The sequence below is a fragment of the Doryrhamphus excisus genome, chromosome 18, assembly GCF_030265055.1.
Source record: "Doryrhamphus excisus isolate RoL2022-K1 chromosome 18, RoL_Dexc_1.0, whole genome shotgun sequence".
Taxonomy (NCBI): domain Eukaryota; kingdom Metazoa; phylum Chordata; class Actinopteri; order Syngnathiformes; family Syngnathidae; genus Doryrhamphus; species Doryrhamphus excisus.
The window spans coordinates 9739566-9757184 of record NC_080483.1 but is presented as its reverse complement, the minus strand read 5'-3'; the positions used below and the strand labels follow the sequence as shown (position 1 = coordinate 9757184).

Sequence of the window (17619 nt, the reverse complement as noted above, 5' to 3'; positions counted from 1 at the left end):
TTATGCGATGCATTCAATTGTAATCTGATGCATGTTCAAATGAAATAAAACCATTACCATTACCATTACCAAAAGAGTCCTGGTTCTACATTTCCAACTGCTACCCTCAACCCTTGACCAATCGCAACAGAGTAGGCATAGTTGGGCATATTTGAATGCATATTCGCCATATCCACTACACTGAGATTCATGGAGTAAAGTATATCCCTGCTTTTCGTGTGGTTTATGTTCCGTAAAAATCTTCAAAAAGGCCCCAAAAAAGGCTCCCTGCTAACTTGATGTTGACATTCACCTCCAATTTTATTATAAAAATTAATTTAAAAGCCTGTAAAATGAGCAGGATAGGGCCCCTTTAATAATAATTAATACGATTTTACTAAAATTTAATGATTTTCATTGCTTGGAGTCATGCTATTGTGCGTTATGTGTGGGGCGATGTTTAATGTTCCGTCCTTGTGGATTAAAGTCAAAAGGGAAGTATTTCTAAGTTTCCACAAGGGAGCGAACCAAAAATCTTCAAAAAGGCCCAAAAAAAGGCTCCCTGATAGCTTGATGTTGACATTCACCTCTGATTTTGGATTAATTGTTATAAAAAATAATTTAAAAGCCTGTATAATGAGCAGGATAGGGCCCCTTTTATAATAATTAATACAATTTTACTAAAATATAATGATTTTCATTATTTGGAGTCATGCTGTTTTGCGTTATGTGTGGGGCGATGTTTAATGTTCCGTCCATGTGGATTAAAGTCAAAAAGGGAAGTATCTCTAAGTTTCCACAAGGGAGCGTACCACTCTCACCGTCCCCCACTCTCACTCCGCATTAGAGGTTTGACATAAACGAGACGGTCCGTTGGGTTGCTTTTAATGCATGTGACGTTATTTACCCCTGAAATGTCTTTGGACGGCTTGTAAAAGCTGCGTCAGTGCTGCTCCACGCCAGCCCCACCCCATTAAGAGCCGGCCCCGCACATCATGTGTTTCCATTTTACTGATAGGGTGGAAATGACCTCAACGCAGTAAAAGATGACAGGGGTGCTTGTGCTGTTCACCAGATGTGGAGGGAGAGTGAAAGGAGGAGAAAAGGGGGGGTCGAGTGCGGGGTGGGGAAGGAAACCATTCGCCTGAAGAATTTCGCTCGGGCGGTGACTGAGGGTTCAAGTTGAGCTCCAGAGGTTGCTGGTGTATCTCAGCCGCACTCTGTTTTTTAGTGGGGGTTGGTGGAGGACGAGGAAGGGAGGGAGGGAGGGAGGGCCCTGCTGCTGCTGCTGGCACGTCTAGTCACGGCCCTGCACGTGCTCGCATGCAATAGACAACCCCCACACCCCCCCTCCGCCTCCCACACCCAACCACCCACCAGAGAGCTGCACCTGCCACGGCCACAAAAAAGCCACTTCCTGCCCGTTTATCCCATTTGGTTGCGAAGGCGGAGAAAATTAGGGAGCTGCGTTGATGATGGGGCGACTAATCTCTTCGGAGAGACTCATTATGATGCAGCAGCAGCCTGTACAGTGCAGCAGCTGAAAGGGGCTGCATTAAAAATGGGAGTCTTTGTGGGGATGACTACACTAACAATGCCCTTTTATCACCTCTGGAATAATGTATACATTCCATATGGGACACCAGCATTACATTTTTGCATTTGGCTTATCAGAGACTCTCTGATTGAATGGTCACCATGGGATTTGTAGTCCTCAAAAAACTTGAAAACAACCTTTGACCTAACAGACACATTTTTAATGTTACATAACACTAAATTGGTACGTCAATGCTTGCGGCGCCCCCTATGGGTTGTGGTCAAAATGCTAGTATTGTGTATATATACAGTATACGTATGTATACAAAGTGGGAATGCCAATGTTATAGGGTGTATAAAGCAGCATCATTATACAGTATTTGCGATTAATTCTGAACTGAGAGTTACGTAATGTGCCCGAACACCTCATTTAAACACCCCTGAAGAAAGCAGACATAGCAGAAAGTTCTTTATGTTTCATATGAGCAAATAACTAAGTCTGATTTATATGTGGCTTCACAGGGGGGAGGAGTGGAGCCCCAGGTTCGATTCCCCGCTCGGGCATCTTTGCGTGGAGTTTTCTCCGTGGTACTCCGCTATCCTCCCACATTCCAAAAACATGCTAGGTTAATTAGCGACTCCAAATTGTCCATAGGTATGAATGTGAGTGTGAATGGTTGTTTGTCTATATGTGCCCTGTGATTGATTGGCGACCAGTCCAGGGTGTACCCCGCCTCTCACCCGAAGACAGCTGGGATAGGCTCCAGCACCCCCGCGACCCTCGTGAGGATAAGCGGCACAGCATTGGACAGTGAAGAAGAAAGGAGACATAGCACAAAGTTCTTTATGTTTCATATGAAAAAATAACTAAGTTTGATTAATATGTGGATTCATGGTGGGGAGGAGTGGATAGAGCGCAGGATAGGAGCCTCGGGTTCGATTCCCCGCTCGGTCATCTCTGCATGGAGTTTTCTCCATGGTACTATGGTTTCCTCCCACATTCCAAAAACATGCTAGGTTAATTGGCCACTCCAAATTGTCCATAGGTATGAATGTGAGTGTGAATGGTTGTTTGTCTATATGTGCCCTGTGACTGGTTGGCGACCAGTCCAGGGTGTACCTCGCATCTCGCCTGAAGACTGCTGGGATAGGCTCCAGCATGCCCGCAACCCTCGTGAGGATAAGTGGTATAGAAAATGGATGGATGATTAATATGTTGTACATTAAAAGTGTTTTCTATGATATTATGTGCAAAATGACAGCATTACATTCCAAGACGCCCCAGTGACACGCTTATTAAATGCATTTTAATAATAATAGTAAAATCATAATCATGAACTGGTGGGCCGCCATATTGTGTCCAACATTTATTATGAATAACATATTTTTCAACACTGACTGTAACTTATGAGCCATGTGGTTCACTAGAACTTCTCAGGTTGCCTCTGGAATCCTCTTTCAGGCCTCCACCATGACATCATGGAGCTCGATGGACTGGTAGATGTTAGACACCTTGCACCCCTCAGCCTTCCGTTTGAGGATGCCCCACATTTACACAATCCCTCAATGAGTACCCGTTTGCCGCTGCTAACGCTTGACACCATCTGAAGCAAATACGTTTATCTTGGCCTCCACAGCCCACAGAATGTGGTTCTAGTAATCCATGTCCTTGGTCTGATTGTCGGCTTTCTTTTGCATCATCTTTCGAAGAGAAGATGACAGCCATGCAGACAAATTGATGCAAACGTATGGTCTGAACGCTCCCTTCAACCTTCAGCAATGCTGGCAGCGATCATACGTCTATTTTCCTAACACGAGCTCTGGATATGACGCTGAGCATGTGCACTTGACGTCTCGCTCCCTGGTGAGCGGGGGCTCTCCTGTTAAAGCCCTGTATGGTCTTGGCCACCGTGCTGCAGCTCACTTTCACCGTGTTGGCAATCTTCTTATAGCCTAGAAGATCTTTACGTAGAAGAACAATTCTTTTTTCTTCTTTGTCATGGTGTGCTATGTTGAACTTCCACTAACCAATATGAGATAACACCAAATTTAACACAATAGCTATCCAGTCACATCTAAGATCTTCTAACGCTAACAAATCACATGACATCGGGGAGGAAAAATGGCTAATTCGACTCAATTAGTACGCTTTAACTAAAACGTGTACACACATTTGCATTAATTGTGTGTTGAGTTATTTTGAGGTGAAAGTAAATTTGCACTGTTATACAAGCTGTACACTGCACTGTAAACCCCAATGTTCAAAGTACTTAAATAAATGAAGTTATGCATACTCGAAGTTCTTTAAAAAGTTCTAATAACTTATCGTGATTGTTAAACTTCCCCTTCAATTTGGTGCTGAATGAATATGCAGACTTAAACCATAGCCATCATTACAGGACAAAAAAAACATATGTACAAGATTTGTGTATTATTTTATGTATTATGTATGTATTTATGTATTATTTTAAGTTTGAGGGCATTGTGACACTTGGGGGAACATTTTCTTTGAATTTCGTGTGGGTGTACCTAATGTTGTGGCAGGTCGATGTATTTCTTTCCTCCTCCTCCATTGGAGGTCATCATAAGTCACATGACCTTGGATGATAATCTCTAAGGCAGGTTGGCTTGCTAAACTCCTCCCTTCACAGCCGTCACAGTGTGCATAAGGTAAATCTTATAATAGCCTCGTCATTATGGGATAAAGGCCGGCCTGCGCTCTATTTCGGGTGACCGCTGTCTGTCTGCTGACCAGCCAGATGCTTGTCGACTGCTTGCGGCAGGCAAACCCTGCCACTGTGAAACACTTGCCAAAAAGAGTCGCGGTGGGTGGGGTGTTATGTGAGCTAACGTGTCTCATGGCTGTCTCCATGAATGTGGATTGAAAATTTGAGATGGGGGGGCGGCTGCAGGTGCAAGGATACGGTGACAGCGTATAGTCACGGGCCGCAGCAGATGATGCAGTGACAAAGAGCATGGCGGACCATGGGGTGACTGTAATACACCCCCCCCCCAAACTCCTACTCCAACTGCTGGGACAGCTGTGCTGAATTCATTTGATACGGGCACCTGCTGACAATGCTGCATGTGGAGCTTCTCTCGCAGAGATTGTTCACCAACGACGATACAAAAACCAACCCTCAGTTGAGATTTTACATCGAACCGCACAGAGGAGGAGAGAGGAGCTCATGCAAAAAGCTGGAGAAAATGAAAACTGAGGTCATCCTGACAATTGAAGACAATACACAATAACACCTCAAAGTTTCATAATAATTCGACAAATGCTCAATGACTCACGGACAATTAGACAAAGATGTTTACAGACTGCTTGTCAGTCCCTTCAAGGTGTGTACCTAAGCATATTAGCAAAAATTTGTAAAAATAATGCATATTTAACTCATTCAATCCAAGACATTTTTCAAAAAACAACCTCTTCAGTATCGGCCATTTTAGATGGTTTTGACTGATCATTCAAGGCACACAGAATATTGTGTTCTAGGGCTATAAACATGGAATCTACCTAAAGAAAGATTAGACTAACGTCTTTCATCAGCAAAAAAAAGTTTATTTCTACGTTTTTCGGTTTGTTAATAATCAGCAGTAGAACATAGGTACGTTTCAGGAAAATATCAGTTCCTGACTAAAAAAAGGTAGAAAACCAAAGATAAGACTCCCTTCTTTCATCAGAACAAAAAGTTTGTTGCTACGTTTTTCCGTTCGTTAATAATCAGTGGTAGAACATATGTACGTTTCAGGAAAATTTCAGTTCCTGACTAAAAAAGGAGAAAACTAAAGAAAGATAAGACTCCCATCTTTCATCTGAAAAAAAAGTTTGTTTCTATGTTTTTCCGTTCGTTAATAATCAGCGGTAGAACATAGGTACATTTCAGGAAAATTTCAGTTCCTGACTAAAGAAGGAGAAAACCAAAGAAAGATAAGACTCCCTTCTTTCATCAGCAAAAAAAGTTCGTTTCTATGTTTTTTCATTTGATAATAATCAGTGGTAGAACATATGTATGTTTCAGGAAAATATCAGTTCCTAACTAAAAAAGGAGAAAACTAAAGAAAGATAAGACTCCCTTCTTTCATCAGCAAAAAAAAGTTTGTTTCTATGTTTTTTCGTTGGTTAATAATCAGCGGTAGAACATAGGTACATTTCAGGAAAATATCAGTTCCTGACTAAAAGAATGAAAAAACCAAAGAAAGATAAGACTCCCTTCTTACATCAGCCAAAAACGTTTTTTCCATGTTTTTCCATTAGTTAATAATCAGCGGTAGAACAGGTACGTTTCAGACTAAAAAAAGGAGAAAAATAAAAACTAAAAAAAGGAGAAAAAAAGAAGATTCCAAGCATAACCTCCACTTTGACACAAATATTTGTTGTTTTTGTCCCTACCCCCAAATTAACTTCCAGCAATCGGATCTGGAAGCATTCATTCATTCATTCATTTTCTACTGCTTATCCTCACAAGGGTTGCGGGCGTGCTGGAGCCTATCCCAGCTGTCTTCAGGCGAGAGGCGGGGTGCACCCTGGACTGGTCGCCAGCCAATCACAGGGCACATATAGACAAATTCAGACCATTCACACCACAACACTTGATAATGAAAGCAAGACTTAAGTATGGATGCTTCTTCCCTGTCGGCATATAAAATGCTCTCCATCCAACCTCCATCAGTATGTAGGCCAGTGTGAGTGGAGGTAGTAGAAAGCAGTGTGAGGGGGAGTGCAGTTCAGTAGGAGGAGAGCCCAGGTCTGCAGTAGAGTATATAACGGGCCTGCGCTATGTCCTACAGGGTCGGACCGATGTCAAACGGAGGAGGTGAGCGGTCTCGGTGATGGAGAGGCGAGCTGGGCCGCAGGGAAAAGAGTGCGTGATGGAGTGTGGAGGAGAGCTGAGGGGGAGGAGACTGGCGAAGCCACAGTAAGGGTGAGGTCTCTCTACTGTAAGAGGTCCATGCAGTTTGAGGTCTGTACATGCATAGCGTAGCATACATATGCTATGTGTGTGTGTGTGTGTGTGTGTGTGTGCGCTCCGCTGCGCTTTTCTTTGAGTTCTTATTTAGCACACAGAGAACAGCTCTGCTTAGCAACCGCAGCCGCCCTCCAATCAAACACCATACGCTGTCGGCGGCAGACTCCAAAAGCGGGATGACTTCAGTCTGTCGGTGGCGCACCTGCCCACACGCACAAAAACCCACAACACACACACACACACACACCACAGTCTGTACATCAAACTCCTTCTGCAGACATAAGTATAGTTTCCATACAAAAAAAAATAAAAATAAACTACATGGTCACAATGTATCTCACCGGGCATCATTCAATTGTTGAAACAATGTAGAAAATTATTCAATTATCACTAGGTAAGGCTGCACGGCGGTCGAGTGGTTAGCGTGCAGACCTCACAGCTAGAAAACCAGGGTTCAATTTCACCCTCCGTTATCTCTGTGTGGAGTTTGCATGTTCTCCCCGTGCATGCGTGGGTTTTCTCCGGGTACTCCGGTTTCCTCCCACATTCCAAAAACATGCTAGGTTAATTGGTGACTCCAAATTGTCCATAGGTATGAATGCGAGTGTGAATGGTTGTTTGTCTATATGTGCCCTGTGATTGGCTGGTGACCAGTCCAGGGTGTACCCCTGTAGGGTGTTTCCATGAGGAAAAGCGGTACAAAATGAATGAATGACAGCTCAACACAACAGAGCGGAAGAAATGAGCGCCATTCGTCTTTGATGTGGCCATCCCATAATGTTGTGGCGTTTGCATAATTCATCACAAAAACTTTACAGTGAACATTCATTTGAAGCTATCGTGCAAGCGTCGCCGTATAGATCCACAGAGTAGCACCCTTTATTTTTCCTGGTCATGCCATATGTTTTATTATCTTTTGGTTACGGGTGACTTTCTGTGTCAAAGTTCATCAGAAAAACTTGACAACAAAAGATTTTTCCTGCCTGTTGCTAGGCAGAATTGGAGTAGCAACCACTAGACTGTTTCAATAGCAAAATGGCAAACTTTATTTCAACTACTTAGATTTGAGAATTGAATCGCTACTCTGTGTTAAATATAAATAAACATTAGTAACATTTAAAAATGTTAACTACTCATTTTAGGGCTGCACGGTGGTCAAGTGGTGGGCACACAGGCCTCACAGCTAGTAGACCCGAGTTCAATTCCACCCTCGGCCATCTCTGTGTGGAGTTTGCATGTTCTCCACGTGCATGTGTGGGTTTTATCCGGGTATTCCGGTTTCATCCCACATTCCAAAAACATGCTAGGTTAATTAGCGACTCCAAATTGTCCATAGGTATGAATGTGAGTGTGAATGGTTGTTTGTCTATATGTGCCCTGTGATTGGCTGGCGACCAGTCCAGGGTGTAAGACAGCTGGGATAGGCTCCATTAAAAATGTACTTCATAAAACTATCTGTCATCCTTTTTTTCGTCTCCATTACCGCATCCTATTAAGTGGGCGGAGCCTAAATTGTGTCTGTAATCCCCTAACTAATTACACATATCCTAAATAACATGGCAGCCATGCAATGCAAATGCTCCAAACATTCCTTTTTTTTTTAATGTTCCACACACGATGCCTGGCACCAGTGAAGTGAAGCGCGACCCCGCTGCTGATGAACGCCATGAAAAACAGGAGGCACAAACAAGATTTGGCCTGAAAGCGATCTGAACACCGAGCAGTCCGTTTGCTTTAGCCGTGTGAGCTAATCCTCCTCCATCCCAGCTTTGGAGGTGGTCGGTGGGCGGACTGTAGGCAAGAGCCCGCTTGCCGATTTGTCATATGGCACCAGCAGGGCCTGCTTCTGCTCTGGCTGGAGCGCCTCTACATCTCATCTCGAACGTGATCCAACAGTCAGTGGAGCTTTAGGGATCAAACTTAGCACTAGAAGCTAAGGGTGCCTTCACACTTGTCATTTTACTCCAGTACGTTTGCTGTGCTAGTACGATTTCTTGACTCAAATATGAAAGCAGGCTAACAAACCCAGGACCGGACCAAAAAGGTGGAGGTGAGTGTGGATGCCCACTGCATCGACGGACCAAAACACCATATATGATGTCATCAAATACGAGCAAAACCATGTGATACTGAAAATAGCCACAGAATTTCTAAGATGATTTTTTTCCTGCCTGTTGCTAGGCGGAATTGGTGATCATAGTCATTATACAATCGCGACCATCAGGCTGTTTAAATGGCGAAATTTTGGCTTTTTTTATGTCAAACTTTATTTTGGATTTGGTGATAGAGTAACTAGGAGTGGTTAGCCATACAGCTAGGAGACCCGAGTTCGATTCCCCTCTCAGGCATCTCTGTGTGGAGTTTGCATGTTGTCCCCGTGCATGCATCGATTTTCTTCTAGTACTCCTGTCACCATCAAGTTTTTTTTGTATTTTTTGGACCGAACCAAATAACTACTAAGAACAAACCCTCAGAATTCCTGCTAGTGTCTCATCCAAAGGAGAAAAGGATACGTGCAACTGGAACGCTGGGGGGATTCTCAGAGTCTTATCTGCAGCACATCCATTGCACGCTCTAATTACTGCATTCCATAGGGGATGCTTATGGCTTCCACCAGCCTGATGATGTAAAGCCTGTCTGAGTCCATCTCTTGTTTCCCAGGTCAGGATGCGTAACCACGCTCGCTTTGCATTCCAGAAGTGAGGCGGGATTATCAGAGTTTAAACCCCACCACCGAACACCCCGGCAGCCCTTGACTGCTGCAGCTTAGCATCTCAGCCAACAGCAGATGCAGACTGGGATTTCCTGTCTCTGCAACAGATGGGCTTGACTCTTAATCACACGTCTCCAAACCCGAGAGGTGATCGGGGAGAAATTGATGGTGACTAACCCGATAGGGGCGTCAACCGCCATCTATCCATCCAAAAGGTCATTGATTATTTGGATTGTTATAACCGTTCTTATTTCAATGACAAAACTAACCTTTTCAGACCATAATGTGCTATTATCTTTCAATTTCGGCCCTGAAAATTCATAGTATTTAATAAAATATTCTACAAAAAAACTTTTAATTCTTTCGTTTTTTTTTTTACGTTTTCATGACATTTTTTAATAAAACTGGGAGCATTTTTTTCCCTTCAAAAATTAAAATTAGCCAAAATAATAATGATTGAAAAAAAGATGTAAAAAATAAAATACAAATGTAGAAAACAAATTCAGAACTGCATTGTAATTTTTTTCCATTTTTTATAAAAATAAATCTCAAACTCCTGAATTTTATAAATGATATATAAATATGTATTCAAAAATTTTATTAACTTACACATTTTTCAAGTTACTTAATTTGTATTTATTTTCATTGAGAAATACTAAATTGATCTTCAAAGAATAAAAGTTGTATAACAAATTAAAATCATACTAAATTAAAATAAAAATGTAGAAAACAACCAAATAAAAAATAATATTTTTATTATTTTTTATTTTGGTTGTTATGTATTAATAATATAACTCAGGGCTTCAAATCAATCAGTCAATAAATTAAAATATTTAAAGAAATTCATATACATTGGACATTTTTTCCAAACTTCATTTATTACATTTTTTTATTTGGTTAAATTCTGAAATGTTTTCTAACCATATATTTACCTTATTTAAAGTACCAATTGCCCATGTATTCATTAATATATGCATTATGTGTTTATTTAATGTATATTTATATATATACTTTTACTTAATTTTTTTCAGAATAACATAACGGCTGTCATGTTTGTTAACATTAATAGCATATGTTGCCTTCTAAGGTATTGATGAGACATTCATACTTCGTACATTACCATGTACTGTAGCTTTGAGTAATAGCGCAAATTGTTGATTTACTGCTGCTGGGAAGCATTCAACATGTCTTCAAATATGTTTCCTAATGATAGGATTATAAATGCAAAAATAAGGGCCCCTCCCTGTAACTATCAGACATTCAGACACCACTTTTGAGCCCAATACAAACCAATGACGTGGCAAACGTGCACACTCGGATTTCCCAGCCGGCGAGAGTGCGAGGTTAGCAGCCAGAAGAAAGAAACAAGACCCTAGAACAAAAAAAAAAAAGAAAGAAAGGACTGCACTTCACAGCCTCTGAAAGGCCAGACCCTGGAACAAAGGAGGCGGCAGATCTTTAGCACACATCAGCCAAGACAGAACCCCAGCTGACACTCTTAACATGAGGTCACCTCTGGGAGAATGGAGGCCACAACCCCTGGGAGCTCCTGACACACAGGAGCGTGGAGACCCGCAGAGGCCAAACGCTTGGCAGCATGCGCTGCGGCGACAAGGTGACGGGCTGCGGCGGGCGGGCGGGAGGGAGGGATGGAGGGCTTCTCGGAGGGGGCTTGGGACAAAGATAAGGACGACCAAGGGTACAAAGAAAGCCAAGAAAGCTCAGGAACACTCAACAGGCCGAGCTTGCAGGATGTGCAAATCCCACTAAACTGGATATGACGCGTTAGGCAGACGGTCCCGTCAAAGACCGACAGGATGTCAGCTCGTCGCTTCCTCGAGGTCAGCAGACAGATGGGAATGGAAATGAGCCGACTCGTGAGCTCATTTTAATCTAGACCGCCAAACGGATCCTGCTGACATGACATGCAACTGCGTCCAATGCAAGAGCATCGAACTTATACAACTAGCCGCTTAACCCGCAAGAGACCCGTTGGTGACGCTCACTTTTGGATCTTCAAGCCATTTTGGCTGAAAATGGCAACAAACCGGCACATTTGTTCCAAAAATGTCCCATGGAAAATGCCATTTCTATAACTTATATTTATATTTGCATAAAATATCAATTTGAACTACTGGCATTGAAGTAGTTTTTTTATATTTGCCCACCAGATGGCGCTACTTTTTCCCATTCAAAGCATGCAACATCTTGTGGAGTTATGTAAACTTACCGTTAAAGGCTTTAAAATATGCATATATATTTCATACATATATTTCAGGCAGAATGGGGACAGACTCATTTAAACTGGGAAAAGATTATGTCAAAAATATGAATTATTATGATTATTAAGTGGAAAAAATTATACCAATATAGTGTAATATAATGTATTGTTAATATATATGATATTATTTCCATCCATTTTCTATATTGCTTATACACACAAGGGTCGCGGCAAGGCTGGAGCCTATCCCAGCTGTTTTCAGGCGAGAGGCGGGGTACACCCTGGACTGGTCGCCAGCCAATCACAGGGCACATATAGACAAACAACCATTCACACTCACATTCATACCTATGGACAATTTGGAGTCGCCAATTAACCTAGCATGTTTTTGGAATGTGGGAGGAAACCGGAGTACCCGGTACTCCGCACGGGAAGAACATGCAAACTCCACACAGAGATGACGGAGGGTGGAATTGAACCCTGGTCTCCTAGCTGTGAGGTCTGCGCGCTAACCACTCGACCACCGTGCAGCCGTGGGAAGAAATGATGTCAAAAATATTCATTCATTCATTTATTTTCTTCCACTTATCCTATGATTATTATTATTATTATTATTATTACGTGGAAAAAATGATACCAATACAGTAAAATATAATGTAATGTTAATTGATATATTATTTCCATCCATCTGTTTTCTATACCATTTATCCTCACAAGGGTCGTGGCTATGCTGGAGCCTATCCCAGCTGTCTTCGGGCGAGAGGCGGGGTACACCCTGGACTGGTCGCCAGCCAATCACAGGGCACATATAGACAAACAACCATTCACACTCACATTCATACCTATGGACAATATGAATTTTCATTTATAATATGTTTACAGCGGTTTTTGTGAAGCTGACATTTTTAGGCGTCTGTTTTTCATGAATCCAATCACTTTAATCACGGTGGTGAAGTGGAGTCACAGGCCCTTGACACTCCCTTGATTGGTTGACGCCAGCTTTGAGGCTAATTTCTCCCAGTCAGAGGAACAATGGGATGAAAAATGGCATAAATTGGCTCCAGCTGAGTGACTTTAATATCGGTGCCATTAAAGAAGGGACTAACTCATACGCACTACTTTTAATGGACACGGAAAAGTTCAATTCCCAGACACTTTTTTTTTTTTTGGGATGCAAATGTGACTGAGTTGGCATTCAGGACAATTATAAACGATGTGTGACCCAGTGAAGCGATCTTTTCAAATCCAGACATAGTGGAAAAGTTTTGCAATTAAAAATCCCAAAGTTAGCTGCAGGTCCAATGTGTTTTCTTCCTGCTTGCTTCATCACACAGCCATCTGTCCAGTGGAGTGGACATGTGATTGGATGGCATGGAACACATGGGATGGTGGGGGGTGGAGCTGTGTCAGTGTCTTTGGGGAAAGGTCAGGGGTCGTGGCCCTTTGACAACACAGGTCAAGGCCTGGCTTGCACACCCCCTGCATCTTTGAATGAGCCAGTCCGCAGTCCCCCCCCTCGGCAATCTGCTCTCATGCCAGCGTTGGGCAAATGAGGAGCGAAATGGACAAATGCTGGACGTGATGCGGAACAGACACGATGATTCAGCCGTCTGACCCCCCTTGCCACACACACACCCCCCCACATAGCCCCCCCCTCCACCCTCACGGGCTTACATTCCCCACAGTTCTTATGCATCACATTAATAGCACCAATATTAATGCTGTATTGATAATGGAAATCAATGAAACAGATGCTGCCTCCAATGGACGCTGATCAATGACATCTTCAGGTCTGAACACACAATATTATAAAAGGCTGTGTGACGTGCGAGAAAAGGCTGAGGCCGGTTTATTTTTTAAGCCGGGCCGAGTTTGGTGTGCGAGCTCCCGTCTGGCCTTTGAGCAGCTTGGCCTGTCAGCTTGATGTATGGGAGAGCGCTGGTGTGCGGCTCCCCCAGGAGAACGCCTGTCTGCTAAGTGGGACACGACTGACAGTGAACCACAGCCAACACGCACTGACCGCCCCCCACCCCCCACATCCCCCCACCCCACCCATGTGAGTATCACACTTGCTGGGAGGCCGTCAGGGGATGGATCAAATTTGGATCATTTTGTCAATCATGGATAAAAAAATAATAATAAATGTAATAAATAGAAATATAAAAAGAACATATGTTATGTTGTCACTATTTGCCTGCTACCAGCAAAGCACATTCATTAAGGTCGTAATTCTTACTTTACTGCCAAAACAGGCTGCATGTGAACATAAGACTTCAACTAACTTAAATCAACTACAATTAAATTAAAATATTAAATGGAATTTAAAAATTTAACTAAAATGAAATAAAATATTTTGTAATTCAATTAAATTCAAGGAATAAACCATGTCTTTAGCCATAAAATACTAAATTATATTAAATAACAGTAAGCTCATATAATTATAGAATTATAAATATAAATGTAGTTTAACTACAATTTTTTAAATTGTATTTTCTTAAAATTAAACGAAACAAAATATTAAATTTTCTATGCCGCTTATCCTAACTCGGGTCGCAGGGGGTATGCTGGAGCCTATCCTAGCTGACTAGCAAAAGGTGCTGTCAAGTTAACATTTTTTTCCATCCCTAAAAATAATGTATTAAAAATCAATTAATTAATTCATTCATTCATCCTATCCTCACAAGGGTCGCGGGGGTGCTGGAGCCTATCCTAGCTGTCTTCGGGCGAGAGGCGGGGTACACCCTGGACTGGTCGCCAGCCAATCACAGGGCACATATAGACAAACAACCATTCACACTCACATTCATACCTATGGACAATTTGGAGTCGCCAATTAACCTAGCATGTTTTTGGAATATGGGAGGAAACCGTAGTACCCGGAAAAAAACCCACTCCTCCGAGCTGTGAGGTCTGCACGCTAACCACTCGACCACCGTGCAGCCCTGTGTTAAAAATAACAACGAATTAATCCTAACTGATGAAATAAAATGTAGTTGAATGTCTATCGGTCTTTATACAGTACATGTGAATGGAGTGAGGTTCCTCTTGGCTGGCAAAGTTAGCATAAAGTCTACACTGTAAATACTGAAATGTACACTTGTGTTCAGTAACCAGACCCAGCAGTAGTAGTATTAGTAGTATATACTGTATATATATACTATATATATATATATATACGTAGACTGACAACACAAAAAAATGAAACGTGAATGGAGTGAGGTTACCCGGACTTTAGACGTTAGCTCATCACCAATTCCGCAAGTTAAAGTCAAAACCTTTGATTTGAAAATTTGCTGCTGAATGTCCCCCTCATATGAGACATCTCCTGGCACCATGGCGATGGTGCCCGGGGACAGAGATGTCCACTCATTAGCAGAGTCCCACACAACAGCTGCTCTGTGACTAACTGAGCTCGTCTCCTGGTCCTTTTGTCCACGGCTCCGACGTTCCACGCTGAACCACGCAAGGATGCCCTCATATGGCGACACACGCCGACGCACACACCTTGTTCCACCACGACCACATCTGACTTTTTTTTTTTAAACCTCATTGTGGCACCAACATCACCTCCACCCCCCCACACTTCATTTATCGCCAAGGTACACCTGTACACTAGAAATGCATTATTGTAGGTGACCACAATGTATCACGCCAGGCAAGACTACACCATCCATACGCCATGACCCACAAACAATAACCTTGATTGTTCCATATTCCTTCCATGCTTGTTGGTAGCAGTTTGGATGCTTTTTAACTCACTCTGCTATGTTTGGAATGTTAACAACCAATCCAACGATATGCGACTCTCATAGTATGAATGTCTTATAAGGCGGTTTGTCACACAGTTGCTATGTTAATAACGTTCAACACGTAAGCCACAATATTTGGCTTATGGGCGAACTTCATTGTAATGTAACGCCAAACTGTGCCTAATATTTTGAATGTACAGTAGGTAAATTAGGTCATCAAAGTATTAGTACAAGCTTTCAGTAATATGTACTGCAAACTACCGGCACATATTAAATAAATAAATTATTTAAAAAAAAAGATAGCTATAGATAGACAGATATAGAGAGATATAGAGAGACAGAGAGAGACAGAGAGAGACAGAGAGAGACAGATAGATAGATAGATAGATAGATAGATAGATAGATAGATAGATAGATAGATAGATAGATAGATAGATAGATAGATAGATAGATAGATAGATAGATAGATAGATAGATAGATAGATAGATAGATAGATAGATAGATAGATAAACAGTCTTGCATTGAAAGTCTGGTGTATAAACTGGTTGATAAACTACCAGGGTCTCTCATTAGTGCTGGGTCAAAAACACTGGCATTAAAAGCCGTGGCTGTAGGCAACCTCCTGATGTTGTTTTTTTAAATTAACTCTTAAAACTTAAATACTGCAGTAGCTGCATTTGAAGCATGTGTTCAATGAACCCAACAGTGGTATTCGTGCTAACTGAGCAGCTTCTTAACTCTATTGCAACATTGGTTCTGGTGGTGATGTGTTGTGCAAACATACTCATTAAAAAATGTATTTTTAAAGACAATTATTGCATTGCAGGAGTCCGTGAAAGTGACTTCTTAAAGTTTAAAAGACAAAAAAAGCAAACTCACCCTGCACGTCTTCCTGCCCAAAGTGACGCTCAAGTCGTATTTCCCCTTTAAGTCTCCGAGCAGCTGCTCCAGGCGACCCTTCTCCTCTTTGCCGTTGTAGTCCGGGTCCAGGAGCACGTAGGCCCGCCAGTTGGCCGAGTCGAAGCCCCAGTGCACGGTCCGGTTCTCCAGCCGCTTGTGGCTGTGCACGACAAACTTGTGCGGCGGGAACATGAGCCTGCAGTCCAGGCACTGCACGCAGGCAGCGCCGGGGCCCGAGTAGAGCTCCGGCACAAACAAACCCTTGCATCGGCCGAAGCACTCGTGGTACACCCGGAAGCTCTTCTCGGTGCGCTCCAGCTCCAGAGAGCCTCGTTCCTTGTTGCAGCGCGGCGGGTACGAGCCTCCGTAGATGAGCGCGTTGCACAGCCGCTCGGCGTCAGTCTGCGTGATGAGGCCGCAGGAGGGCGCAGAGAAGGGCAGGATTCCCACCACCTTCAGGATCTCCAGCTGGTCGGCGGTGCAGCGGGAGCAGTAGATATGCAGGTCGTCGCACACGGAGTTGATCTGCTGCAGGGAGAAGTCCCGCAGAACGCTGTTGAGGATCTGCGGCAGGCACAGGCGCTTCTCGCCGCCCACCACGAAGCAGGAGATGGGCTCCCGCTCCAGTACCGTCTCACAGCGCTCCGTGGATCGGTCGGAGGGTATAAAGAGCGGACCGGACATGACCGGGGGCGTGTGGGCCGGCAAGGAGAGCACCACCTCGGCCGCTTTGGCGTCCTTGAAGAGGGACTCCTGGTGCCAGCGGGCGGAGAACGCCGCCGGTCCGCTGAGGGAGCGCATGGAGCTCAGGTGGAACTGCTTCAGAGTTTGCTGAAGTCCGGGATGAGGCTGAAAGCTGCCCACTTCCATCTTGTTAGCCTTTAAAAAAACTACTAAATAATCGGCTCGAGATTGTTCTTTATCGGTGTCTTGCTCGTTCGTTACCAATGCGCATTTCCACGCCGCCAGCCAGCCAGCTTCCCCGGACCAGGACCAGCGTCTCTTCCCGGAGAGTCCATTCAGAAAAAAAAAGATCCCCTCCTCTCTACCGCACAACTACTTTCAACACTCCCACAATGAAAAAAAGAAGGAAAACTCGCGCAATCACGAGTGAGGATTGTTGTTTTTACGCGTTCCAAGCGGTTTTACGCACTTCTAATGTGAGCCTGAATTGTGCCACCCAGTCTGGCGTGGACTCTCTCTCTCCTCTTCGTCTACCTCCTCTCTCTCTCCCTCTCTCTCTCTCTCTCTCTCTCTCTCTCTCTCTCTCTGTTTGTTTGTGTCTGCTTCAGTCATTGAATCCCAGCCAGGAATGTGACTGACTCCCCGGGCTCGGCTCTTCCAGCAGACAGCAGTGCCTCCCACTGCTACATGGCAGCTGCACAGGGGGAAAAAAGGAAAAGGGAAAAAAAAAGAATCCTTCCGAAGTGAGGCGAAGGGGAGGAGTTAAAAGGGAAATATGTTGGATTAAAAAAAAAAAAACTTGCAATGTTTCATACCAGCACATTCACTGTTAAAAACATGAATGAATAATACAAAATACGTTA

General features: G+C 43.3%; 1 protein-coding gene across 1 annotated transcript in view; it reads right to left on the bottom strand.

Moving 5' to 3' along the window:
* The window catches only part of skib (v-ski avian sarcoma viral oncogene homolog b), a 46651-nt gene extending 29316 nt beyond the window's left edge, over positions 1-17335 (bottom strand). Inside the window, exon 1 of the mRNA XM_058055754.1 lies at positions 16052-17335. Within this exon, the coding sequence (XP_057911737.1) occupies positions 16052-16942 (891 nt within the window). The 5' untranslated portion in view covers positions 16943-17335. The remainder of the gene's footprint in view (positions 1-16051) is intronic.
* Between the last annotated feature and the right edge of the window lie 284 nt (positions 17336-17619).